A 26,592-nucleotide genomic window follows, 5' to 3' on the forward strand; every position below is an offset into this window, starting at 1 on the left:
ATAGAGGTGATGAGAGTAAAGTCCCATGTTTAAGAGAGGTAGAATTGAAGCATCTGGAAATACCAGGAAGAAAGATTTTGTACTTTAAAAAATTTCATTAAAAAATCTAGGAAGACACACTTATCTCTGTTCCTGGGAAAGCTAATTTGAATTGCACTTCTATAATTTTTTCTAATTATATGAATACGAAGAAAAAAATCACATTATTTTCATGTAACAAAGTAATTTAGGGAGAAACGGAATACAGAGTAGCCACAACAAATGCATGAAAGGCCTTCTTCATTATGTATATTATGTCCTGAAAAATGCTTTCTCAAAAGTAAATAAAAGGCATTTAGAAAATGAGATAATACATAAGATGTCATAAATTAAAAATAGAAAATCAAACAACGATTGGGATGACATCAGAAAATAAGAAAAATATCAGTTCAAAATTGAATTGTAATGCATAATAAATAGAATGACCAGAAATGGTTAAGTAGAAAGCAAAAGGAAAAGCAGATAGTGTTTAAAAGAAATTTTGTGGAGAATGTAAAAGATTTGGGGAAAAAAAGTAAAAGAATGACAAATGGCATAGTTGGTCTAATACCTGAACACTGGAGTGTCTCGAAATCCAAAAGCAAATCCAAAAGCAAAGACTTGAAAGAAATGCCAAAAAATTACAATTTGTTTTTTTTTTTTCCCTCTGGAAGGAAATTCTTTGAAGCTGTGTGTCAGAAGTGCATGCTGTGCACTGACTTGGAAGGACTAAAAGCAAGGGATATTCTAGGAAAATTAACCAGGTTAACCAAAATGTGAAAACATTTACACTCACTCATATTATGTGAAGGAATTAGAATCTCATCAGTGTTTTGGAGAACAAGATTTTGTGCCAGATGCAAATGGGGTAATATTTGTGGAATGAAATGTGAATCATGGTTTTATACATAGCAACACCGCAATGTAAGTGAAAAAGGCCCTGAAATTCAAGTTATCCTGCTAGACCAAGATGAGCATTTTTGGCATGACCCATACCAGGTGACTGAACATAGTTCAGTAAATGAAATTTTAAAAACCCATTGACAGGAGGGCTTATGATAAGCTGTCAGTTTCCAGTTATTTTTTCAACAAACACTCAATGAGGATTCCATGAGTGAGTGTTTCACCTTGGTGGGAGCCAATACGGAGACCAGATATTATAATTCATATAGCTCTAGCATTGCTTAGGGTACTTATCAGTATATTTATTTATTACATAAAGAATAAGAAATATAAGTAGTAAAGGTACAAAAGTTGTTTCATATGGCATATAACATTAAAAGTAAAACTTATTTCTAAGACTTCGTCTAAGTCTTTGGATTAAAAACTAAAGTGCCACTTAGTTGTTCATTCATAGTGGAGTAGAAGGGTGAGCACATAAGTGTCGCCAAGCGCCATAGATCTCCAGGTCTACTCAGCTTCAGGCTGAGGCCTCCAGCTCAGCATCCTTGTAGCAGTCAGTTGTAGGATCTGCAACACAAATACAGGATCTGGACTCACTCAGGTGGCACAGAGGTGGTAGGAGCTTGGGTTTCCCTGAGGTGGTTTGTAGGACTCAAAAGTTACCTCAGACCAACCCTGGAGAGGTGATCTTTGGTCCATGATATCCCACGAGCCAGATCCAGAGGGACTGAATTCCTACTGCTGCTGTCTGCATAGGGTGCTGTCTGTGACTAAGAGTGTCTCTAAATTTCCAGGCAATGGGCTGTGACCTGATTGCTAGATTGGGCACCTTTCAAGTGAATGTCTTCTGGAGAACGAAACTGATGCAGAAGAAAAGGTGGGCTCAAGTCCTCTAGAAAGAAAAGGCAGAGTCCCATCTCCCTGGGCCAGGTGAGGGGCAGGAATTCTGAAGGGAGAGGCGTGGAAACGATAACCTTGCTCCCTCCACCCTGGTCCTCAACAGCATCCAGTGGTGAAAGCCTCAGATCAAAAAGGGACCGATTCCTGGAGCTCTTTCCCTAATTAACAGTTTCATTCTAAATCAAACACTGAGCTTACTGGGCAACCCATTTTAATATAAAGTGACTGTGATGCCAAAATCATATAGTTTCTTACATTAAGATATTCCAACATGTAAGTATTACAAAACACTCATCATAATCTAACAAGAGTTATTACTTAAACAATATAAAATAAATAAGGGGACTTAAGTAACATGCAGTCCTCTCTGATTTTCTCATTCCTAGCAAGCCCTGCAGGGAGATTTCCTTTGTGCTTTGTGTTTGTTTGAATTCTACATACATGAATAAATTCTAAAGAAGTACAGCTTGAGAAAATGAGTGTGAGCTGAAGTGGGATGAGGAAGGAAACTACAGAGGCTTAGGACCCCAAGGCTTGGGCAGCTGTGACTCAGGTCCCACTGAGGTAGAAAACAGGGCCTCAGTAGCTACCCTGTTTGCCTGAGAGTGACCCCACTGTTCTGGGTTCTGGATTGAATAATGGGCAGCCATAAACTCATGCTTTCATCCTCACCTGCACACCTTTGGATGTGAACTCATCTGTGAATAGGGTCGTCAGAGATCTTACTAGTGAAGGGGAGGCCAACCTGCATCTGGGTGACCTTAATCCTATACGCTTGGAGTCCTTCCAAAGAGAGGAAGACTAGACAAATTCAGAGCAGGAGCACCGGGAGACAGATGAAGACAGATGATCAGGTGATGGAAGCAGAGGTTGAGTTATGTGTTGCTGGCAGCATCAGGGAAAGCATCATCATGCTGACACCTAGATTTTGCTTCTAATCTCCTAAACTGACTGTCAATTCCTGTGTTTACCCCAGTTAATCACTGGTATCAGATAAAGCAGCCCTGGCAACCTAACACAGGCCAATTCACCCTTTCCCTGTGAGAACTGGTGGCACTCTAGGTCACTCCACAGTGTACACCACACTCAGTAAGAAAGACAGGAGGATTTGGCAGGCCTTAGGTGGACTGGGAGGGCAAACTTTGGTTCTGAAGAGGGCTAGAGCCCTCTCCTACAAATTAAGGAGCCAAGGGAAGGCATAGCTGATCAGCTTTAGAGCTTACATGGAAAGCACTTCTACTCATGGGGAGAGATTCTCAGGGCACCCTTCACTTGCCTGTGCTCACTTTCCCCCTCAGATTCCTATCTCCGCCTCCATATTCACACACAGTTGCAGGCACTCCAGCAAGCTCCTCATGAACGCTGAATTTCCTGAAGTGGCAAAGAAAGTTAGTGCATGTGGACTTGTTTCCCTTCCCTCTTCATCCTACCCACTACTCCACACTAACATCTCTTCTTCCTCTTCTTCCTCTTCTTCATCTCTTTTTACATCATTGATTCCTTCTGTGCATTCCCGGAAAAGAAGGTCGATGTAAACAGACTCCTCCTCCTCAACGAGTGTAGACAGCTGCAGGGTAGAGAACACACTTGCTTTTCCAGAGCCATATGTGGAGGAACACGGCAGTGAAGGGAGAGTCCATCCCAGAACAAACTTCCCAGGGGCCAACCCCACATGATGTGGGCCAATGCTTCAGACTTCAGCACAACTTCTCGCCTGGGCCATTCAGGGACACACCAGTTGATTTATGGTGCATAGTAGGGTTGGAAATCCATGCAATGTTAAAATACAGTAGGTGAAGAAGGTGGAGAAACATCTTAAAAACATTGTCAATTGTATAACCTCACCTTCCTGGAGGCTACCAGGGCCTTTGAGATGACAATTGTAAAAGGAGGGGGAAAGAGAAGAGCTACGAAGAAATGCTTACAAAGAAGAAACAGGAAGATTTTAAAATTAGGCAAGAAGAGGAAATAAATTACATGCATATTGCCATTCTCTACGTCTGACTCTTCTGAGTCCGAGAAAAACGCCTCTGAGTGAATCATTGCGGTGACTGTGATAGGGTGACCTTGCAAAAGGAAAGGAGAAAGTTAGGGTTCAGGGGAGAATTAGAGCCCCTATTGTCTTTGTCATACCGTGACCTGAGCTTGGCACCCAATTCTGTCTGTATCACCCCAACTTTCTTTGGGCCTCGATAACGTCTCCTGTGCCCTGTGTGGTTGGCCTAATGTCAACAGGGTCCGTTTACCAGACCTCATATACTATAATTCTGGGGAGGAATGCCCATTTCCTCCTTGTCCTCAAAGAAGGCAGGCATATTCTCTATGTCTTGCTAAGCATGATGTTGATTTCCTTTCCATCATCTTGCCTCAGAAACTCCCTGCCTCTCCTCTCTCCCAATACTGCTTATTTCCTTTATTCCTGTCTTCTATTCACATTGTTTTTCCTTATGAGAACACAGGGGAATGATCAAGTGTACCATGCCACCCTCTCCAATCAATGGATTGGCCAATTACCAATTCCAGATGCAACACTCAGGATCTGGAGTTGAATCAGATCTTGTGGAAGAGAGCTACCACCAACCCCCAAAATCAAGTGATTTTTGAAGTGTCTGGTATGGCTTTAGGTGTGACGCAAACATTCTGTCCTCTCAACATCGCCATAGGTTCCAAAAAAAGCGATTTAGAGAGGATTAACAGGAAATTAGACATAAAGTAACTTGTCCACGTTCCCTTATCTTGCAGGTGTGTTAATAGCCTTGTGTAGAATGTGTGGCCATTTAAATGAATTGAGCCTTCTAGGTTTCATCAAGCCTTCTTAGGCCTGAGTACCTTGGGTGCTTTGAGAAGCCTGCAGAAAGGCACAGGGAGAGAAATGAATATTGCTTGAGAAACAGGGCACTGCTGACCATAGCACTGAACTCAAAGAGCAGGAGGAAACCTGTGGCCCTGCTGCCAAGAGGCTCTGATTTGGGCATACTCAATTCCAGAGCACCAGCCCCGTAGGACTGTGAGAGCCAGTGTGTGAAACAAGTCAGCGGCCCATTCACACAAGTCCTCAGAAAGCCTGCTGGGCTTTGAAAGCTCTTCTGGGGCAACTGGATTCAAACCATTCTCAGACGTAATTAAATTTAGGTTTCCAAACTACACTGGCATTTTGGATTTGGGTAGGAAGTGCAAAATAGTAGTGAGTTCAAGAATGTGCTTTAGCCACACCTCTCAAGGACACAGGTACATGCTAAGCCCAGAGAAAATGTTCTTCATGGCTTCCAACCCATGGTTAACCTTTAAAGCAGGATCCGCAGTAAGGATGGAACATGAAGAAAGTTAAAACTAGATCTAAAAGTGCACGGGATGAGGCCCTACTTCTCAGGTGCCATCTGGCACTAGCTAAAAACACTTTGTCCCAGGTCCAGGTGAGAACCTGAGAGATTGTGTCCCAACAGACCCGCTCCATTGAAGTTCAACACTTAAATCCAAACCACGATTTCTTGTATCAGTTACTATGGGATGCTAAGCAAAGGAAACCAAAGTTTTGTTGTCAGACTGTTGAGAAGACATGAAAAAACTAACCCATGGGAAGTTAATTTTTTAAAAAATACATGGAAAGTTCATTTAACACACAACACACACAAAGCTCACAGTCATTATATCTCCTACTTTTATGTTATTGAAAACGAAAAGATGAAAGCAGGCCCTCATAAATATTTCCTATACTTTCTAATATCATGCCCCCTTCCATAGACTCCAAGGCACCAGGTATAACTACTGATCTTGGTATCTTCTCCATTGGATCCTTCCTTGAGAATTGTAACCTACCTGGATTGTCGTCTTCGTCATCGCTGCTAGTGGAGTCATACTTGCAGTCCGCAAGCCAGTCTTCAGGAAAACAAAGATCCGCAGGAACGTTATTAAGGAATGGGCCACTCGCATCCCTCCCTCCCTTCTTCCTTGAGATCTCTTGCTGGCTACCATAGGAAAACCCAGCTCTCTGCCCTGGGTTCTAAGACCTTCCTGGGCCCCTCTGGAGCCTGAGGCCTTAGCAAGAAAGTGCAAAGCGCTTGCAAGTGAGGGAGAGGAGGGGAAGGTATCAGCTCTCAACTTCTCACTCCCTTATTTAGCTGGAAAATAGAGCACTGACCTCCAATCTTGTCACCCTGAAATTATGACTCTTTGGACATGCTCTGTCTTAGATGAGTTCAAAGCACAGACCTAGTGCTAGACTCTGGGTTGCTGCCTTGGGGAGCATTTTGTGAGGATGCACATGTTCCCTTCTGCATCATCCCTACCACAGCTACCAGCACAAATGGGTATTGGGCTTTAGCAAAACTGCAAAAACTAGAATCTGCTCTAGATGCCCTGGCTGTGTGAACTAAAATGACAAATGTTGACAAATTCATAGCAGAACTTTAGAGACTCTGCCAGGCAGAAGAGACTTGAAGAAAATGTATAGATTAGGAGTCAAAGCACCTAAAATCTCAAGTTCTTTGGACTGTATTCATTAAATGTCCAGTTCTGAAGACTTTTCTTCACCTTCTCAAAACTGCCCTGTCTCATACGTTAATGAATGGACATGTATGTCTGCCTTTCTTTCATCCTGACCATTCAAAGTGCTATGAGGTATTAAGTAAAGCCTTATAAAGCTTATTATTAAGCCAAGACATATTATTACATCCCAGAAAAAGGGTCCTGTACCACATTTCTGTCCCTGTAGAGCTTCATGAAAATTTTCTTTGATGTTGATGGATTATTCTTGAGTTATTGAGGTATACTTGACATATTGTAAGCCACACTACATATTGTAAGCCACACTGACGTAGTACATAATTTGATAATATTTGACATATATATTTATCCATGAAGAGATACTGATGGGATTTATTACAAAGAAAGTTGACACTAGTCGTTGTGCTGTTTGGTGTGTGAAAAATCCAGAAAACTCATTAAAGACTCACATTTGTACACATGCCCATTGAGAATCAAAACATGTATTCTGAGAATCACATCACAAACATACACATGTAAACACACACCACTTCCATGCAGACAAACACATGCCAACTAATCAGTACTCAACTTCTTAAGAAAGACAACCCTAGTTCTTACCTGGAATATCCATTTCATTCACCACCCCCAAATCCTTATTCCCTCAAGGAGGTTGTCATCAGGAACCTCTTTAAACTCAATCGACAAGGAAGATTCATGTTTTTCAATACCTGGACTTTTTCTCAGCAAGTGTAGGATTTCAGAATACTTACCATTGTTGCTTGCTCTTGGGACTGGCTGCAATTTTACAGAGAAGATAATGCCGTAAGGATCAGAACTTAATCTATAGTGCTACAAGAGGCTTGTGTCCTCTTGGTGACTTTAGAATACAGGAGGGAATGAAGGAAGTTAAGGAAAACCAAAAGCAGGTGTAAAGCATGAACAGTCCTGGATGATGCAGTTTTCAAGTCCATTTTGATTACTAAGTACAAAATTCTTAATTCCAGGTGAAAAAATTTCTGCTAAAGAATGTCCTCCTGCCATATAGTTTATAACCTGATGCTGCCATTTATGATTGCCCCCTTCAAACCGGGATTAGCTCCTAATACATGTCCACTGAACACTGACGCACCAAGCATTTGAACCTCTCATCTATATTGTACGTGGTCAAATTTTCGTAACTGAATTGGATTAGAAATGAAAGAAACCAAGAATGCAGTGGTTCTATCTCAGATAAAGAAAGTTGGCCTTACCTTGGTGTAAGTAAATGGAGTGTGCTCTATTGCCTGGGCACTCAGAAGTTCCTCCAGGAGGCCCTCCGGGAGAGCTAGGAGAACAGAGGAATAGCATCAGTACATTGGGGTAGTTGCTCTGGATTTAGTCATGAAGTATTGCTTGACTTGGACGAGGGATTAGAATAACAAGGAGGCAGGTATTCAGCAAGCCTAAGTGAGCTGCTAAGGAGTGGAAGGAGGGCAACAGGGAGGAGCAGCAATACAAAGGGAAGCAGTCCTTGGCACTGTAGCTAAAGACATCCCAAAGCACCATAAAAGGAACCTGTAAAGGTACTAAAAAAGAGGATGTTGTTCAATGACAGTTTCTTACCGCTCCTCCTGCCCATTTTCAAGCCCAATGTTATTGTTGAACTTTGAACATTTAAATACTTGTAAAATGTGCAACTATCATGGGATATGAACAAAAACCCAACCCACCCAAGGGGAACACAACTGCTGAAAGTACTGTACAATGTGGACATTTTTCTTCCTCTAAAACAGAAGGACCCCTCTATTTCTTATGCCCACATGGAAGGTAAAATCAGGATGCTTTCCACAGTAAAGAAAGCATGAAACCCCTAGTTTAAATCATCTAGATGTTTTTAAAAAAGAAGTAAAGTGATACCAAAATACATACCGTTTCCACTTACTCCTGAAGCCACCTACAATTAGAGAAATGAAAACCCTCTGAGGACTGGAGCAGGCTGTATAGTGTTTGCACAGTTGGTTTACTCTCTTGCTGCCTTTAGAAAACTAGATGGGAAACGGGTTGAGATGAAGGCCCAAAAAGTAATTGTAACAGACACTTGTGGAAAGGCATAGCATTTCCTGTTTTATGCATCTCTCCCATCTATTGAGGAGGAAACCTAGCCCTGTAATGTAGGGGGGACTCCTTGAAGTTCCTCTTGAAGCAGAGATGTTAGTAAAAGGTTCCAAATGAACACTCTCCTGACTAAGGAAATCATAGACATCACCTATAATTATTTGGTCTGATTTTCATATCTGAACTCAATTGGCAAATAAAACAAAGAAAAAAAAAACCAAAAAAACTTAAAATCAGCAATTTGACAACAGAGAAAGAACGGGTGACCATACCTTGGAATTTGATGGAACCTCCTCATCTTCCCTCTCACTGGGGGACTCATCCAGCAGGTCCTTAGGGGTTCCTGGGAGGACACAGAGTAAATGTCAATACATTGGGTGGTGTGCATGGGTTACTCAGGGACCTACCCTGACACTGCAGGGGGCAAGAAAATAGGGACCTGAGGGGTAATAAGTCTGTAAAAATATGTTGCTGGGCCATCCTCCTTGGTGGAAGAAGGATGGTAAAGGAGAAGAAGAACAGGAAAAAAATGAGAAATGAAAACTTTTTGTCTGTGTACCTAAAGGTATCCAAATTCAACATGATATATTCAATCTAAAAATAGTATTAAACAGATGGTATTACTTACAGAGCTCCATCACTTTTCCTTCCTGTTTTTTTAATAGTTGTGTTTTTATTATTTTCTTTAAGATTTACTTTTTATTTCTCTCCCCTTCCTCCCCCCCCCCCCATTGTCTGCTTTCTGTGTCCATTCACTGTGTGTTATTCTGTGTCCACTTATATTCTTGTCAGCATCACTGGGAACCTGTGTCTCTTTTTGTTGCGTCATCTTGTTGCGTCAGCTGTCCGTGTGTGTGGCGCCACTCCTGGGCAGGCTGCGCTTTCTTCATGCTGGGAGGCTCTCCTTATGGGGCACACTCCTTGTGTGTGGGGCTCCCCTATGTGGGAGACAACCCTGCATGGCACTGCACTCCTTGTGCGCATCAACACTGCGCGTGGGCCAGCTCATCACATGGGTCAGGAGGCCCTGGGTGTGAACCCTGGAACTCCCATGTGGTAGGTGGACGCTCTGTCCGTTGAGACAAAATCTGCTTCCCCCTTCCTGTTTTGAATCTAGACAAGTTGTCAATGCCCTTTTGAACTTTCCAAGGTCATTTCCATCTCCACTAATGCAAAGTGCTCCTACTACAATACTAATCTGTTGTATAGTGTTTTATTTATTCATTTATTGGTTGACTGGATTTAATTCTAGACAAGGTATTCTTTTGTATTGAGTCACTAACAGGTGTCATAAAGATAATATTTATAGGGTTTGTCATAGTACTCATGGACTACCATTTAAAAGTATCCAATGTTCACCATATGATATTTTTCCTTCATCTTCCTTTTCATTACCATGTTTTTGTATTCATTGCGTGATGTGCCTCTCCATGATTATATGAGCCATCCCACAGTGGGAGAGTTAGGATCGATTGAAGGTTGAGCATGAATCTCTGTGCTAGCTATAAGGGAAACTTGAAATAAGAATGATGAACATGAACCTAATGGCTAAGAGGGAATTTGAGTTCTTACTCACTACTCTTCCTCAAATGAGCAGCTCACAGAATGATTTTTTTTTTTTAATGGCTTATGGTGATAACGTTATTAAATAGATGAAAATATCTCTCCAATCCCTGTCTGTCTGCTCGGGCCATGTGCTGAGCTGTGACCCAGTACTGGCAGCGATTGGCAAGCTTGTCCCACTGAAACCTCACGAGTCTGAGAGTCTGTGAGTTTACCAGCAACATGTGGGGCTCTCTATGTGTTTTTCACACTAATAACTGTGAATAAGTATCTTGTAAAATGCACCTGCTAACCTGTGTTATGTGACCCCTGTGAATATCTAATACATGAGTGTCATGTTTAGGAAATGCCGTGGGCACCTACATTTATATAGGCAGTGGAAATTCCTTCATTGTCACTAGTGACCCATACCTGTGATTAGGTAATATTCAGTAGTTCAGAGTAGTAGTATAGGGGTTACATGCCTCAGTCCAAATCTTGTCTCTACAACTTAGGAATTTGAAATCTCGGGTCATTAACTTATGCCCCTCAGAACCTGGCTGTAAGGGATAGGGAGAGTTTACATAATTCCAGGAATGATTCTAGTGAGATGTTCACAGGTTATTATATGCAATATGTGCTGTGGTGATGTGATGGTGTTTTAGAAAGGTTTCAATGACAGTTGTCCTGTGTATGTTGGACCCTTCACTTAGGGAAACACACAGCAATGCCCCAACACACACCTTCTCAATCCCTCCAATAGGCTTCGCTCATACACACTCCATGACTGCCATAGACACAAATCCATTCAAGTGAAGTGAATACATCTACTGAGAGAACAATAGAGCATGACCACATTCCTTATCAGGAGGAATTAATGTTTAATGTTTAACCATACCTCAAAAAATCCTGCCAGTAACTGGAACCACCCTGGCTTTCCAGGCAAACCTAGGATCAATGCCCTGCTTGTCTAATCCAAAATTACCTCAATTCAGCAATTCTAGATATGTACCTGTTTGACTTTCTCCTGGGGCCACCTGCAATCAGAGAAAACCTTATGAGGATCAGATCATGTTTCGGCTGTTTGCAAAGGATTTTTGCTTGATTTGCAGCATTAGAAATTCAGATGTGAAATAGGGGTCAAGCAAACCTGATGAGCAGGTGTAGCAGACACACCAAGAAAGGCATGAGCTTTTCTTGGACGCACATTTGTTAAGTTCAATTTGGGCGGCGATTACAAATTCTTAATCCAAGGAGAAAAAAATTGTAGCTGAGCAAAAGCCTACTTTGTCAACTTCTGCTCCCCTTTGTGGTTGATCTTTTCAATGTTGGATCAGTTAGAAGAGCCCCCACATGATGCTTCCCACCCCAAGGAAATGTAATATTTCATCTAATATGTTCATGATTAAGTATCCTCATCTGATATCAATTACAGTGTAAGAGACCAAAAAATCAACTTTAGATCAATGACTAGTAAGCTCACCTTGGCTTTAAATGGGACCTCTTCATCCTCTTGATCACTTGGAAGTGCCCCCATCAGTTGTTCCTGGTCTTCTAGGATGACACAGAATGACTCATCACATTGGTGTGTTTCTCATAAATTTCAAAGTAAATTTACAGCCTTGGACAAGACTCTTAACTGTGTAGAGGAGGTAGTTTATCAAGCATGCTGAGAACTGCTGTGGGATCATCTTCCATCATGAAGGAAGGATGCAAAGAGAGCAGCCAGAAAGAAACAAATATATATCCCTAGCTCTGAAGCTAATATCAACCTAAACCTTCTGACCATACCCAGTGTACAAATGGCACTGAAAAACATGCTATGATTCAATGCCTGAGTCCCACCATCCCTCCTCTTTATAGTACATCTCAACTTAAGTGCCAGTATCTTCTGGACAACTGCAAGTGAATTCCATCTCCACGCCACATATATAGACACTGCATTTACCATTTGTTCTACGGAAATTTATCACTTGATTAGAAGCAAAGTATTCTGGTGGTCTGGATTCCATTCCATGTAATGCATTCTATTGCATTTATTCACTAACCCATTGGGATAAAGATAACATATCACAGAAGATTGGGAATACTAAAATCTTACATTTAAATAGCAACACTTATTAATCAGATGGTTTTACTTCCAGTCTTTCTCTCCCACACCAAGTGTGAGTAGCCATTGAAATACCGACCGTGCATCATTGGCCATCAAATGTGGGATAGCCATTATGTAGGGACATACAGATTGAGTGTCAACACCCACAAATGCAGCTCTTTAGGAATGTTTCCACAAGGGGTTTGGACACCAGGTTAAGAACCAAGATGTGTCTGCATTCTTATTTTTCAAAGACCATCTTGTGGGACTCGTGATTTGAGTGCCTATCGTGTCCTTTGGGATGATGCTGTCATATGTACTAAATTGTCTTCCCGATGCCTATCTGCTTCGGGTAAGTTCCTGAGCTGTGACCTCAATCCAGTTATCATGGATCACGTCATCCTATGTGATGCCTCATGACTCTCAGAATTTGGAGCTGCTCATTAGCATGTATGATTACTGTGTCCTTTGAGCACTAATAACTATATCAAAGTCTGTGGTAGCCAGCACAGGTACTTGGCCTAGGTCATGTGACCACTGAGGCTACTTTATAATGATGGGCAGTTTTGGTCTCTTTGTAGGCTCATGTAAATTCTGGTGTATGCATATATACAGGTGCTGTAACTCCCTTGTATGGTTTCTAGTAAGCAGATGGCTGAGTGGCAAGTTCAGGCCTGTAACTCAAAGTATTATGACATGTGACTAGGTTCCCATTTAGTACCATCCCATTAGCAGTGAAAGAGCTTGGGATGTTCACCTTTGCCCTCAGTTTTCCATCTGTGTTGTGGTCATAGAAAGCAAACTCCAGGTCCAGCTTTGGTGAGTGTGGAACAAGTTCATGTACATAGAACATGCAGTGGTGATGGGGTATATTTGAGAAAACTGTCCCTGTTGTCCCTGGTAATTGTCCAGTCTAAATGGGCTATAACATCTGGGAAACTGCTCATGGTTGCCCCCATATGCACACACACAAAGTCAAAATTACACCACAGAAACTCACACTAGACCCCCCCAAACCCCCATGCATGCAAAGCCTGCACAACCTAAAGAGACCACAGACAAAACCACAGACTGTAGTAACAAGGGCAGATTCCCTTCAGAGAAACCATTTCATTGTCACCATGATGCTTTGTCCAGGATGTCCCCAGCTGAACGTTTTCTGGAAGTTCCTTATTTCACCTCTGTTTTACCCTCGGATGTGGGATTAGCACAGAATACCTACCGTTTTCACTTTCTCTGGAGTTCCCCTGGAATTGCAAAAAAGAAAACACTATGAGGATCCTATGATGTTGAGTAGCATCTTCTCAGGTATTTGTGATTTTATGAGAACTGATAGGAAGCATTCGTAAAGTCAAAGGCCCCGTAAATAAACATGGAAAATACATTAGGAATGGCTGATGGATATGACTTTCCAGACCGTTTTGATGGGAGTTACAAAAGTTCAAATCCAAGCAGAATACTGGTGCTGAGGCACAAGCCCACTACCATATGCTATATAACCTGGTGCTTCAATTTCTAATGCCTTCTTTATCAGGGCTCTTTTGGTAAGAGAACCCTTCCAAATATCCTTTCCCCTGACCAGTGGGTGATATCTATAATTCACACCATCATGTATTATGATATTTACTCAATTGAAAAGGACAAATAAGAGAAAGGAATATTTCTGTCTTAGACCAAAACAGATGACCTTACCTCAACATTAGGTGGAACCACTTCATCCTCCCTGTCACGAAGAGGGTCCTCCACCAGGTCTTCCAGGGGAGCTAGGGGGACACAGAGTAACAGTCAGTACAGTGGGGTGTGGCTGATATTATTCAGGGATCTTTGCCTGACCCAGACAGGGGCTTACAATGTGCAGGTCCGGGTGGTCAGGAAACATGGACTGTGGAGTTACCCAGACACACTTCATGGAAGAAGGAGACCAAAGAGAGGAAATCATGGGCATCAGAAATAGGACCCTTGGCTTTGTAGTTAAGGAGAGTCTAAATCAATGTGAAATAGCTCACGAACAAGTGGTACTAAAATGTACAATATGATACAGTGATATGGCTCCAACTCTTATCTGACCCATTCTGAAATCCAGCAAAATGGCTGGAATCTCATTGACATCATGAGCTACTGCTTCGCCCTCACAGATCTTTGTTGACTTTGAGTTTCTCATCTGTTCTACAGGATTTTTAAAAATTTTCAACAAGTTAACATCTACAAACATAAAATTTGCCAGTTTACTCATTTTTATCTATACAATTAATTTGCTGTCATCAATTAATTACATGTCCAATGTTGTGTTACCATCCCATCAAACATTCAATTCCAAAATTTTCTCATTACCTGAAACAGAAACTGTAGCCATTAACCAATAAGCCTAATCTCCTATCTCCCTAGCCCCTGGTAATAAAGTCTAATCTCCTTTTCTTTCTCTGAGCTTTCTTTTTCTTATATTTCAAATAAGTACATCGATACACTGTCTTTCTTTCATATCTTCCTTATTTCCTCAGTATAGTGTTTTTAAGTATCATGCATATAGTAGGGTGCATCAGAACTTCTTTACTTTGTGTGGCCCATTCTATGGATATGCTTTTTTTCTTTTTTTCTTTTCTTTTTTTTTTTTTTTTACTGATTCCCATTTTGATGGACACTTGGGTGGTTTGAAACTTTTGGCCATTCTGAATGCTGCTGCCAAAAACACTGAGTTTTCAAATACCTATTTGTGTCCCCCTTTTAAGTTAAATTCTTTTTATATATAGACCTAGTTGTTAGATTGCTGGCCCTATGGTAATCCTGTGTTTTTCTCAATGAGGGATTGCCAAACTATTTCCCAATGTGGCTGATCCATTTTACCTTCCTTCCACCAATGTATGGATGGGCCTTCCAGTTGATTCACAGCCTCACTTATATTTGTTTTTTTCATTTTATTTTCTCTTAAAAACGTTAGCTACCCTACTGGATATAAGGGGCACCTCATCGTGGTTTTGACTGGCATTTCACTGAGGATTAATTATATTGAGTATCATTTCTTGTGCTTATTATCAATTTGCATATATTCTTTCAAGATACATCTACTCAAGACTCAGCTAGTTTCCAACCCAGGAGTCCACACTCCAAGTTTACCTGCTTTGCTTAACAACAGCCACATTATTTATGTATCATCTCCCTTTTGAATGAATCTGACAAAGCTGGCAAAGATCCCATTGTTGACAGCCTAAGTGTAATGCCTGTTCTTCTGAATGAATGAGTTCCCTGACTGTTAACAGAGACCCAGTCAAGTGAGATGAACAGCAATTACAAATGATAGTGGTCTTATTTATTATGAAGTCCTTTGTCCCAAAATGCATAAAAATATCACTTTGGATTATTTTTTACCTTAATTATAAGTGTCTCAATTGATATATTTGCCAAGTCATGGAATGAACCACAAGTTAACTTTGAACAGAGTTCTGAGTGAAGAATTAGGAGACCTTTATAGTGACCCCAATTTTGGCAGCATCTAAATGGGAATATGTTTCTTTGCTGTGCTGTATGTGTGTTTGTGTGGGGTGGAGTGGAGAAAGGAGGGATGGAGAAAGGATTGGGAGAGGACTGTTTAGAGAGGTATAATAAGACACTGACCAATATTTTATCAGGGAGTGCTCCTGTGCAGTGCCTACACGATGACTGAAACAGTGATTAAGGCATCTAGGAAACGGGTAATTTTCAAATGACACTTGAAGCAAATGACAAAATAATTTTATGTGTAAGACACTAAGTGTTTATCATAAAGTTCCAATTCTTTGAGTAATTCTCAAAGAAAGAAAAATGAAAAAGTATCAGAAGAAAATGTAAATACCAAAGCATCTGCAACAAAGTTTTCATGAACTCAAAAGGGGAAAAGAAATAAAATTAAACCTCCCCAGAAACATGAAACATTTTCCTAGCCAGAGAGCACATTGATGTAGAAATAGGCATGTAATACCATTCCCAAGCTCCCTTATCCAACCGGCTAGTGTCCCTGTAAAATGAGAAGGGACACAGAAAGAAACAGTAAAGGGAGAAGGCTATAGGAATGTGGAGGCAGAGGCTGGACTCATGCAGCTACATGCCATGGATCACCAAAGATTGCCATCCTCCACCAAAAGAGAGGGAAAGCCAAAGGAGAACTCTTCCCTTAGGGCCTCCAGAGGGAGCATGGTGCTGTGACACATTGATTCCAGACTTCTGCACTCCAGAGCTGTAGAAGAACACATTTCTAGGTCTTATTCTTTCTGTTTGCTATTATGTGGCCAAGATTTTGGTACTTTGTATGGCAGCCCTGCAAAATGAATATAGTACCCTTCATGATATGGAAGGCTCCATACAAATGACCATCACTGCTGATTCACAGCCAGTTTCTTTCAACTAATAATTGACACATGCAGGGACATGAGTGGTCTGCACATCTCAGGACGATCTCAATGACTGCCATAGAAAGCAGTGCTTCAAGCAGGGGTGCTGCTGTGGGCTCTAGAGACATCTGGACACTTTAGGCCTTTCAGCCAAACTCAGGAAATCGGCACCACATGGGTGGGCCTTACCTTAGAATATATGATAGCCAATCTCCCCGGTGTATCAGAGTTAGGCTCATTTCCTACACACGGTTTTTCTGCCCATATATTTGAACCTATACTTATCACTATATCCATTAGATGTATGTCCCAGAGACTTAAATCTGCAGTGTGTTCATATGCCACTGGAGCCCTGAATCTCAGCAGGGTTGCAGCCAACACCTACTCTCCAGTTCCTCAGATTCACCCAGGATAAGTAACAAAAGAAGGATGATGGACAACACCCATCCCAAAAGACAGAGAATATCTAGCACTGCAAGCAACAGTGTTTCCTCCATCTACCCCATAGGAGCTAAAACCCATCTTAATCAGAAGTAGCATGGGCATAAGCATTCCGAAATCCTCAAGATTGAGGAATGAACACACATAAGAGGAAAATGTAAATATGGACCAAAGTAGATTTATTATTACTCTAGGACTAGAAGTCCTTTCCACATTGATGGAAAGACAGTGATCACCGCAGTTTCTGTGGGGAAGCACAGGGAAGAATAGGTGTAACATGGGGCATTTTTGGCATATTGGAATTGTTCCACATGGCACTGCAATGACAGATACAGGCCAGAATACATTTTGTCAAAACCTGTAAAATTGTGCAGGGCATAGTGTAAACGGTAATGCAAACTATAGACCATGGTTAGTAACAATGCTTCCATATTTGCTCATCAATTGTAAAAATATATCACAATAATGAAATGTGTTGTTAAATGTGTAAAATGTGAGCAGATGAGGTGGGGTATATGGGAATCCCTATATTTACAAATAACTTTCATGTAATCTAAAACTTCTTTAAAAATGAAGAACATGTGAGTACTATAGGTAAAGCCCTTAGAAAAGTTGTGGTAGAGTGTCACTTGCACATGAATTTTCAATTAGTAAATCTGAAAGGATGTGCAAAAATTTAACAGTTGGTACTTAACGACAGAACCTAGAGGAGTATAGAAAATGGAGGGAAAGTCAATCAAATTTCAATATACAGTTTTTTATATATTTTTAATTGTCTACAAGTACATTATTTTTTGCTGTTATCTTATGCAAAAAGCCTACTCTCCGAAATTCTTGAATACAACAATGATTTCCCTTTTTTTTTTTTTTTTTTTAACGTATTTGGAAATCCAGGGAGTGCAGAGTGCTGAGTTCTGTTTGTTATCTTTGATGTCTGGGCCTCAATGGGAAGTCTCACTGGCTGCACACAACTCGGAAACATGTGGGTAAACATCACCCATGTCTGTGTTCAGAAACAATATTTTGATGTGAAGCCTCTGTGAGACCTCTCCATGTATCTATTAAGGCAACACCCCACTTCCCAGTACCAAATCTGGCTAGTTTCCTAGTGTTTCCATAATAAATTGCCACAAATTGGGTGGCAATTGAGAACAGAAACTTATTCCCTCACAGATCTAGGGACAAAAACTCCAAAATTATCGTGTCCGTAGCACCACTCTGTCTCTCTGAGGAGCCTAGCCAGGAATCATTCCTTGACTCTTCCGGCTTCAGGTGGCTCCAGGTGCCCTGGCTTATGGCAGCACAACTCCAGTCTCTTCTTCCATCTTCACATGGCCTCCTCCTCCCAGTGTCGGTCCATCTTCACACAGCTTTCTCCTCTGTCTCTTACCTTCTTATACGTGCTCTAGTCATAGAATATTAACACCCACCCTTAATTCAATAGACCTCATCTTAATCACATCTGCAAATACATTATTTCCAAATGAGCCCACCACACACAGTTACCAAGGATTTCTGAATGTAATTTGTGGGACACAATAAAACACCTGAATTTTTGTCATGGGAGTTACATGACAATATGCCTTTGTCAAAATGCACAGAGGGGTAGACAGGAAGCATGATTCTCCAAAACAATGTACTGGTACTGTCCCTTTAATTATACACACATCCATAATAATGAGAGTGGTCAACAGGGGAAACAGTGCTGGGTCTGCACTGGGAGGATGGCAGGGAAACATGTTGGAACTTTTTGTACTCTCTGCACAATTTTTATGTGAATCTAAAACTCCTCTAACAATTTATATCATTCTTATAACAATCTCACAGCACTTTTTTGAAGTCAACTCTTTCAGCTAAAGTTCATAAATAGATTAATGACCAAACATTGCCTTGAAATGCTGTTTACCAGTAAACACAAACCAACTTTTGTCAGTGCCTCTTTCATTATGTGGTTGTGGTGCTATCTACTAACACGATTAATAAAGTTGTGACTTGACCCAGTGGTTAGGGCGTCCCTCTACCACATGGGAGGTCCGGGGTTCAAACCCCGGGCCTCCTTGACCCGTGTGGAGCTGGCCCATGCGCAGTGCTGATGCGTGCAAGGAGTGCCGTGCCACGCAGAGGTGTCCCCCGCATAGGGCAGCCCCACGCACAAGGAGTGCGTCCTGTAAGGAGAGCCGCCCAGCGCGAAAGAAAGCAGCCTGCCCAGGAATGGCGCTGCACACACGGAGAGCTGACACAACAAGATGGCACAACAAAAAAAAACACAGATTCCCATGCTGCTGACAACAACAGTAGCAGACAAAGAAGAAGACGCAGAAAATAGACATAGAGAACAGACAACTGGGGTGGGGGGAAGGGGAGAGAAATTAATAAATCAGTAAATCTTAAAAAAAGAGAAAAAGAACCTTACAAGGTATATTTAAAAAAATAATAATAAAGTTGTCAAACATTAATTTTAAAAAAGATGGCATCTTGGCCTTTGTATAGGTTTTCCCTCAGTAGGGGACACTACATAAACTACAGGCAACATTACTGAGGCAATGCAATGATTGCAATTCCACTGTACCTTCCAAAGAAGAAGAGTTGCTTGGGGATGTTTGATGTCCCTTCCTCTTCCTTGGCCACATGGTGATTTTGCGACGTCTGACAGACTGGGAATGGCGGGCAGTAGACTTTTTGGATTGAGTAGCACATTTTCTCTTTTTATACTTGAGACATGAACCTGGGAAACGCATGCACAATAGAAATATCAGTTGACATGTTATTGACAGTTGAGCATAGGAAATCTTCAATGAATTATTTAGAGTTCAAACTATCATCCTCTTATTAAGGAGCTTCCCAGAAGACCCCATTGGGTCTAATTTTGGTTTCAAAAGATGTTGTAGTTTTGTGTTGTTCACTTTAGAAACTCAACAGACAGATGTGGGATGCCCTTATGTAGATGAGTCAGCATAGGAAAGCAGCAAAGCACAGTGACCAATGTGTGCTAATGTCTGATCATCTGGGTTCAAATACCATTTAGAGGCCACCCAAGCCAGGTTATAGCTTGTAAATTTTCTGGGTTCAGTTTTCAGCACTGTCATTTGAAAACTTTAATAAGATCTACTTAATCGTGCATATTATGAAACTGAAAATGAGTAAATGCAAGCAAATCCTTAAGAAAAATGCCCAATATGTCATAAAAGACTTAGAAGAGTTCAATTGTTAAAGGTTGGGAGGAATAAGCAAGTATTCTACTAGTGCTTTGCTCCAGAGAGGGTGGCTTGCCCTGAGCCTTGATGGCTCAGGACAGGGGAGGCGTGACACTGACTTTCAGCCCTACATGGGTGTGATGCTTTAGAGCTCCTGGAGAACATGTGCAATGTCCTGTCACCCCCAAACGAGTCCTGTGTGTTCACAACATTGCTGAGTGAAGGATTTGGGTCAGGAAATGTAAGCGCTACCCCAACTTGGCAAATTCCAGGGGTTCCAAGTTCCCTCCCCGGAGCTGTGGACAAAGGCCAGCCAAGTACTTGATTCCAGGGAAGAGAATGACTCAAATCCTCACCCTACTGTCTGCCTAAAAGTTAATTCTCTGATGCAGAACATGACTCAGTTTCCCCCAAATGGAGTTCCTCTGAAGGACCAGGGAATCTTGTGGACATCCTACCCCAAACTATTCACACTGTCAGCTGCCTTGTACAAGACTTCCTGGGGGTCAGCTAACCACTCCTGATGACCAGTCATCAGCTTGGCTACCACAGTGGCTCAGAACCCAGGATTTTCACAAATAACTGCCCAGGGTAGCTCTGCAAAGCACTAGCTCCCTTCAACCAGTGAAGCCTGAATAAGCAGTGAGGAAGGAGAGAGTCCCATCCCTAGACATAGCTTAGAATCCCCATCTAGGGATTTCCTCAGCAACCCAGGCCTGTATTCCTTTGGGTCCCACACTCTGATCAATTAAGGGATTTCCTTTTTACTCCCTCTCCCAGGCTGCCCTCAGAAACCTGCATCCTCTGCTATCATCCCACAGAAATCCTGCCAGGAAATCCCAGGTACTTTCCTTTGTAATCTCTGGTCCAAAATGCAGATGTTTTCCATGCATTTCAGCACGTGTATTCAGAAGAATGTTCTCTGTAATTTCCCTTTCCCATCTTTGTCTTTCTGGAGTTCGGTATCAAGATTCTCTTGATTTGATGAAAGAGTGTCCCTCTATATCTATTCTTTGCAAGTGTGTTCTGCTTTGGCATGATGTCTTTATGAATATTGTGTGGTAAACATAGGAAGCCACTGGGACCTGGAGATTACTTTGTGGGCACGCTAACTTTTTGTATTTCTTTTTTCTAAACATTAATGCTTATTTTAATGATTGTGAAGTACACAAATGCACTTCACAGGGCTTGGTGGTTCATATAAGCACACGTGTTGTGAACACCCTGACCTACACTCAGAATGTGTCCAGCCCCTGGCAGCCTAACGTTTGCTACTTCCTGTCAGTAGCCCCCAGCAATTACCACTATTCTGACCGTGATTGCCGTAATTTAGAGTTCTCTCTTTTTCACACCCTATCAATGGAAGCACACAGTATAAACTCTTTTGAGTATGGCTGGATGTTATATCTGAATATTGTGGGAATTCCAAGCTGTTGCTGTGTGAATCAACGTTCGCTGTTTGGAATGCCAAGTAATTATATCACATTAGGACATTGCACAATAAGTGTATTCCTTCTACATTTTATACACTGTATTGTTTCCCTGAATGACTACTCAGGATCTAACTGTTGCAAATGAGTCTTTGCAGGCCTTTCTGTGGACATCGCATTCATGCCTCATTCATGGCCCTTAGATTATATAGAACAAGGACAGGGACTGCTGGGTCACAGGTGCACATGCCTCTAATCCATACCAGAACACTGTTTTCCAGGTGAATGTAACAGCGCCCTCCCCACAGCATCATGGGTGAATTTCTCCATGTGTGCACCCATTCTTGGTCTTCATCTTTATACCCAGGTCATTCTGGCACATTTAAGAGGCATCCAGAGTGTCCAGGATACAATTATCCCTTCTATACATCAATGCAATTGACATATATTGTATAGGTGACACCTTCTGCAAAAGAACCTGTACTGTGGATGATTTGACAGGAGACAAATATCAAAACATTTTAGTTCTCCCTTTTTTTTTTTTGCCTTTTAATATCTTGGAGAATGAGGTATTCAAGTTAAGATTTTCATTCCATTTGTTTCCCGGCAAAAATATGAAATGAAAACACCTATCTGTACTTTGAATATATTTTTGTCATACAGGGTATAGTCTTATAAGTAACACTACAAACAAACCATGCAAAGAAATCAATTCTGTGATGTACTTCAAAATCTGGCAAAAGTTTTCTATGAAGATAGACAGGTCACTAACGCAAAAGACTGTTAAAAGGAATCCTTCCATTTAAGTTAAGCATTTATTTTATTTATATAGTCATGCTTCATAACCACTGAAGCACCTTAAAAGTCTTAAGTGAGTTGTTATGAAAAAAAAAAAAAAACCTAGAGAAAATCAATATTTGCTATAAAACAGAAAGAAGTGAGTCTTTAGAGACAACAATGATTACAGGAGGGAATGAAAGAAGGAGGAAGGAAGGCAGGGAGGGAGGGAGGGAGGAAGGGAGGAAGGAAGGCAGGGAGGGAGGGAGGGAGGGAGGGAGGGAGGGAGGGAGGGAGGGAAAAGTTCAGGAAAAAATGAGAAAAAGATTCCTTGGATTTCCAGCTCAGGATTCCTAAAGTGTCTTACAAATGGTAAATCTACAAATGCATAAATAGTAATGTGTTCATTATGACACAACCTGCATCCCATAACACCATCTGTTTTGAAGCACAGCTTAACCACCTTTAAAACCATTTCACCTTCTGCAGGTCCATTTATGCTGCCTCTCCATTTGTTGTCCCTTTTATGGAAGTTTACAGTTTATTTAGGGTCTGGAATTTTGAGTTCTGGGCACAGTATTTTGTGTATTTATTCAGTAATCTGTTGATATATAGGAAATCCAATTTTGAAATTTAAAATGTTGAAATCCTAACATTTAAGGTTACTCTTTTTGCTATTGTGTTTTCCTTCTCAAAAAAAATTTTTTTATATTTATAGAAGTTGTAGATTATGAAAATGTTACATAATAACAAGTTCCTCTTTTATTCCTTGTGTGTATTCATGAGTGAGCTGGTGCGTGATCTGTGATGGCACTAAGCAGCCCACACTGGAGAATTCATTAAGGAGATAGGCATGGGTTGAGCACAGAGGATCTCTAACCAGGCACACAAGACAGTTCAATAAGGGTGACCTGGGCTAACAACCAAGGGAAATTTTGAGTTCTTACCTTCTGCTGTACACACAACTCATGGCTTGCAAGACTGGCACATTTCTTGGGCTACTGGCATTAATGTTAGCAAATACACTAGAAGAATCTCCCGATTTTAATCAGATACTGGCCAGGTAATGATGAGTGACCCAAATCTAAGAGATATTGACTTTGTTTCCCTACATAGTGACTTTGAACTCTCAGATATGTGACTGGACAAATGCATGTGAAATTAGCAGTACGGTAATTTGAGAGGTAATCTGGGTTATGTGACACTGGCAAAATCTTATAATGATGAGCAGTGGTTGAAAACTCGGTAGGCTTGAAAACTTTCAAGTACATGCATGGATGCCAATGTTGTCCAAATTTCCCATGTACAGTGTTTGATATCTCCATGTCTGAGCTTTAGATGCAGGTTCAGTTTCAAAATTGGAGCCTCATGCCTGGGTACAGAACTTGGCTCTAAATCTTAGGCTCTAGTGAGACTGTTGACATAGGTCTCTGTGCCTCTGCATTCCAGCTGAGGTGTCAGTATTTTAAACACATGCGTGACATATGGCTGTGATGAGGATTTAATAAGTTACTGTATGTAAACTGTGCACTGGCCAGAAGGAATCATTTTCTTGGTAGAGTTGACAATGTTGATTTACCCGTGTAAACAGGAACACTGTCTAGTATGAATAAATACAAGCACACAGACATACACACATTCAGATTCACAGTTACACAACACAGACTTACTCACTGACAGGCCTCAACTACAATCAATACTAATCCACACTACCCAAGGGCAACCCAGCTGCTTCCAGAAACATGATCAAAGTTGAAGAAACATGATCAAGGTTCTTTCCCTTGAGATCAGTTTTTCTCACACCATCCCCAATTCTCACTCCCACAAGGAACTGGGAATTATCCCAATTATCCCCACGTAAGCCATCATGGAAAGCCCACCTATTCATCTAGATTTCTATTATTTTCTATCCCCAGCCATTCAGTGATTCCAGAATACACACCTTGTTCTCTTGTTCTTGAGGCTACCTGTAATGGAGGAAAAGAAAGCATGTGAGAGTCAGATTAGGCTGGGTATCGTTTACACAGGTCTTTTGCTCTCTTAGTTGCTATAGAAAACCAGGTGGGGATCCAATCTTAAGTCAAAGAACAAAAAAGCAAAGTAGAGGACACCATTAGAAAAGGTGCAGACCCTCCCAGAATGTATTTCCTTCTATTCCTTTTTGGCAGACAATTACAAAATTATTAATCTAAGGAGAAAAAAATGCCACTAAGGCAGGGGGTCTTCTACATAGTGTCTCCCAACTGACACCACCGATGTTGAAGGCCCTCTGGCACCAGCTGTCCGTTGGTAAGAGAGTCTACCCATTCCTGCTTACCCCCAAGTAGACAGTACCTAAATTCTATACTCTACATGATGAATTTTTCAAATCTGAATTTGATTGCAAAAGAAAGAAACCAAGAAACCAACACATTTATTTTAAATAAAGTCAACCCTACCTTTGTGTTAGATGGGTTCTCCTCATCTGCCCTGGCATTAGGGAGTTCCTCAGATGGGTCACCTGTGGGAGGTGGGAAGACACAGAGTAACTCTCAGTATATCAGGAATACTTCTCATGAATTATTCTGGGAACATTGCTTGACTCGTGATGCTTCTCTTTATGGATGTTGGTTATACCAAACCTGAACTGGGCTGCTACTGGGCCACCGACTGCATAAATGTTATTTCTCTTCTCATCTATATACATTATCTTTTTTCTCTGGGTGGGAAAGTGTCAAAGCACTTGCTTATCTATCAATGTCTATGAGTTCATTTTCCTATTTTTCTATCTATTGCTGTGTGTTGAAAGATATGCTGCTCATTAGGTGGTGGAGAAAAAAATTACAGTATTTCCCCCATACTTACCATTAGGGAGGGCAGTGGGTAAGTGAAAGCATCAATAAGTAAGTTTGTCAAATGAAAATTTTGGATAAACCCCAAGGATAAAAGGAAAGGTGCATATTGGTTCATTTACTGGCATTTAGAAACTCAGGTTCTTATAACTAGCTTTGGAAAACTAGTTATATGAATGGAAGCAATAGATTCCCTAAACATACTGAGTTATGTATGCATTTCAGGATGCTTAGAAATGGTAAAGCATGTTAAAAACCAACTTTAGTACACTTCGTCTTATGAAATGCCTCACTTCTGATGTCTAGCCATCCATTTTAACTCCAAATTCTGAAATAAATCATTTACTTGGCCCTTGCTGAGTTAAAAAACAGCGGCAAAACAGACATGGAGCTGAGGAGAAGATGGAAGGGTACAGAACATTAAAAGAAATACTAAATTTTTCTAATGGGGGATTCATTTTAAGGCAACCAGCTTGATAGAAGGATCTAAAATATGAACGAAGTAGTAAGAGACAAGTATAAAGCTCATCCGAAATGTTGTAGGATGAGTTAGAGAGGAGAAACTAGAAACGAATGAGGAGAATATTCTGTTGAAAAATCACTAGCCAAATTGAGGGGTAGTAGCTAGATTAAGTAAGTCAGTATGTTCACACCTCTTGAGCAGCAATTGAGATTTCCCATCTCTATGAGCCGTACGAACGAAGCTGGGAGCTTTTCCACCTGCCACCAACTTCAAATCTCTCTGGGCACAGAGTGACAGTTAGAACCGTGAGGCAGATGTGCATCATGAAGTAACCATGGCGACCAGTCATCACAGAATTTTCAGAGGGAATGCCTTCTCCATATTGCAAGGTCCAACTGCTGCTGTGCGGCCATTTTCCTTTGCCACCAGCAACGACTGGGTGTTCCTATTTCTCCACATCCTCTCCAGTACTTGTTATTTTCCATGTCTTAATAAGAGCCATTCTAGTGGGTATGTTATGATATCTCATTTTGGTTTTGAATTACATATCCATCATAGCAATGACAGTGAGCATCTTTTTATGTGCTTTCTTGCCATTTTTTACCCTTTGGAGCCATATCCAAGACTTTTGCCCATGTTTCAAAATGTATTTTCAGTTTCATTTTTTCACTGTTAGAAACATTTATTTTGATTCAGTCTACCATAAATAACTCAGGAGAGATTCCACTCAGCCTCAGATGCAATATTTTGTTTATTTTTCAGAGATATATACATCACACAAAATGTTCCATTAAAAAATGAAGGAGATTCCCATATGCCCCATTCCCCACAACCCCCATTTTCTCACATCAACAACTTCTTTCATTAGTGGTGTACATTCATTGCATTTGATGAATACAAATTTTGGAACATTGCTACACACATGGATTGTAGTTTACTTTGTAGTTTTCACTCTCTCCCAGTCCATTCAGTGGGTTATGGCAGGATATATAATGCCCTGCATCTGTGCCTGCAATATCATTCAGGCCAACTCCAAGTCCCCAAAACGCCCCCATAATATG

The 26,592-nt window shown here is 41.1% G+C and overlaps 1 protein-coding gene and 1 long non-coding RNA gene across 6 annotated transcripts in view; one reads left to right on the plus strand and one right to left on the minus strand.

The window, feature by feature from the left end:
• LOC139436771 (uncharacterized) overlaps window positions 1–26,592 on the plus strand; it is a 151,324-nt gene that overhangs the window by 116,010 nt on the left and 8,722 nt on the right. The gene's annotated exons all lie outside the window — the stretch shown is intronic.
• LOC131273796 (protein IWS1 homolog) overlaps window positions 1,203–26,592 on the minus strand; it is a 119,909-nt gene continuing 94,519 nt past the window's right edge. For 2 of the 4 annotated variants that reach the window (XM_071208964.1, XM_071208967.1), the window contains 16 exons: window positions 24,676–24,737; window positions 24,180–24,204; window positions 19,406–19,561; window positions 13,727–13,797; window positions 13,257–13,281; window positions 11,426–11,496; window positions 10,955–10,979; window positions 8,673–8,743; window positions 8,215–8,239; window positions 7,557–7,630; window positions 7,077–7,101; window positions 5,638–5,697; window positions 3,799–3,887; window positions 3,270–3,388; window positions 3,098–3,192; window positions 1,203–1,488 (listed from right to left, as the gene is read on the minus strand). In XM_071208964.1, the coding sequence (XP_071065065.1) occupies window positions 1,439–1,488; window positions 3,098–3,192; window positions 3,270–3,388; window positions 3,799–3,887; window positions 5,638–5,697; window positions 7,077–7,101; window positions 7,557–7,630; window positions 8,215–8,239; window positions 8,673–8,743; window positions 10,955–10,979; window positions 11,426–11,496; window positions 13,257–13,281; window positions 13,727–13,797; window positions 19,406–19,561; window positions 24,180–24,204; window positions 24,676–24,737 (1,043 nt within the window). In that variant the 3' untranslated portion in view covers window positions 1,203–1,438. Of the gene's footprint in view, window positions 1,489–3,097; window positions 3,193–3,269; window positions 3,389–3,798; window positions 3,888–5,637; window positions 5,698–7,076; window positions 7,102–7,556; window positions 7,631–8,214; window positions 8,240–8,672; window positions 8,744–10,954; window positions 10,980–11,425; window positions 11,497–13,256; window positions 13,282–13,726; window positions 13,798–19,405; window positions 19,562–24,179; window positions 24,205–24,675; window positions 24,738–25,721; window positions 25,852–26,592 lie in introns of those variants that run through there. The other 2 variants (XM_071208966.1, XM_071208965.1) reach the window with 2 other exon arrangements.

The sequence above is a fragment of the Dasypus novemcinctus genome, chromosome 17 (assembly GCF_030445035.2).
Source record: "Dasypus novemcinctus isolate mDasNov1 chromosome 17, mDasNov1.1.hap2, whole genome shotgun sequence".
NCBI classification, from domain to species: Eukaryota; Metazoa; Chordata; class Mammalia; order Cingulata; family Dasypodidae; genus Dasypus; species Dasypus novemcinctus.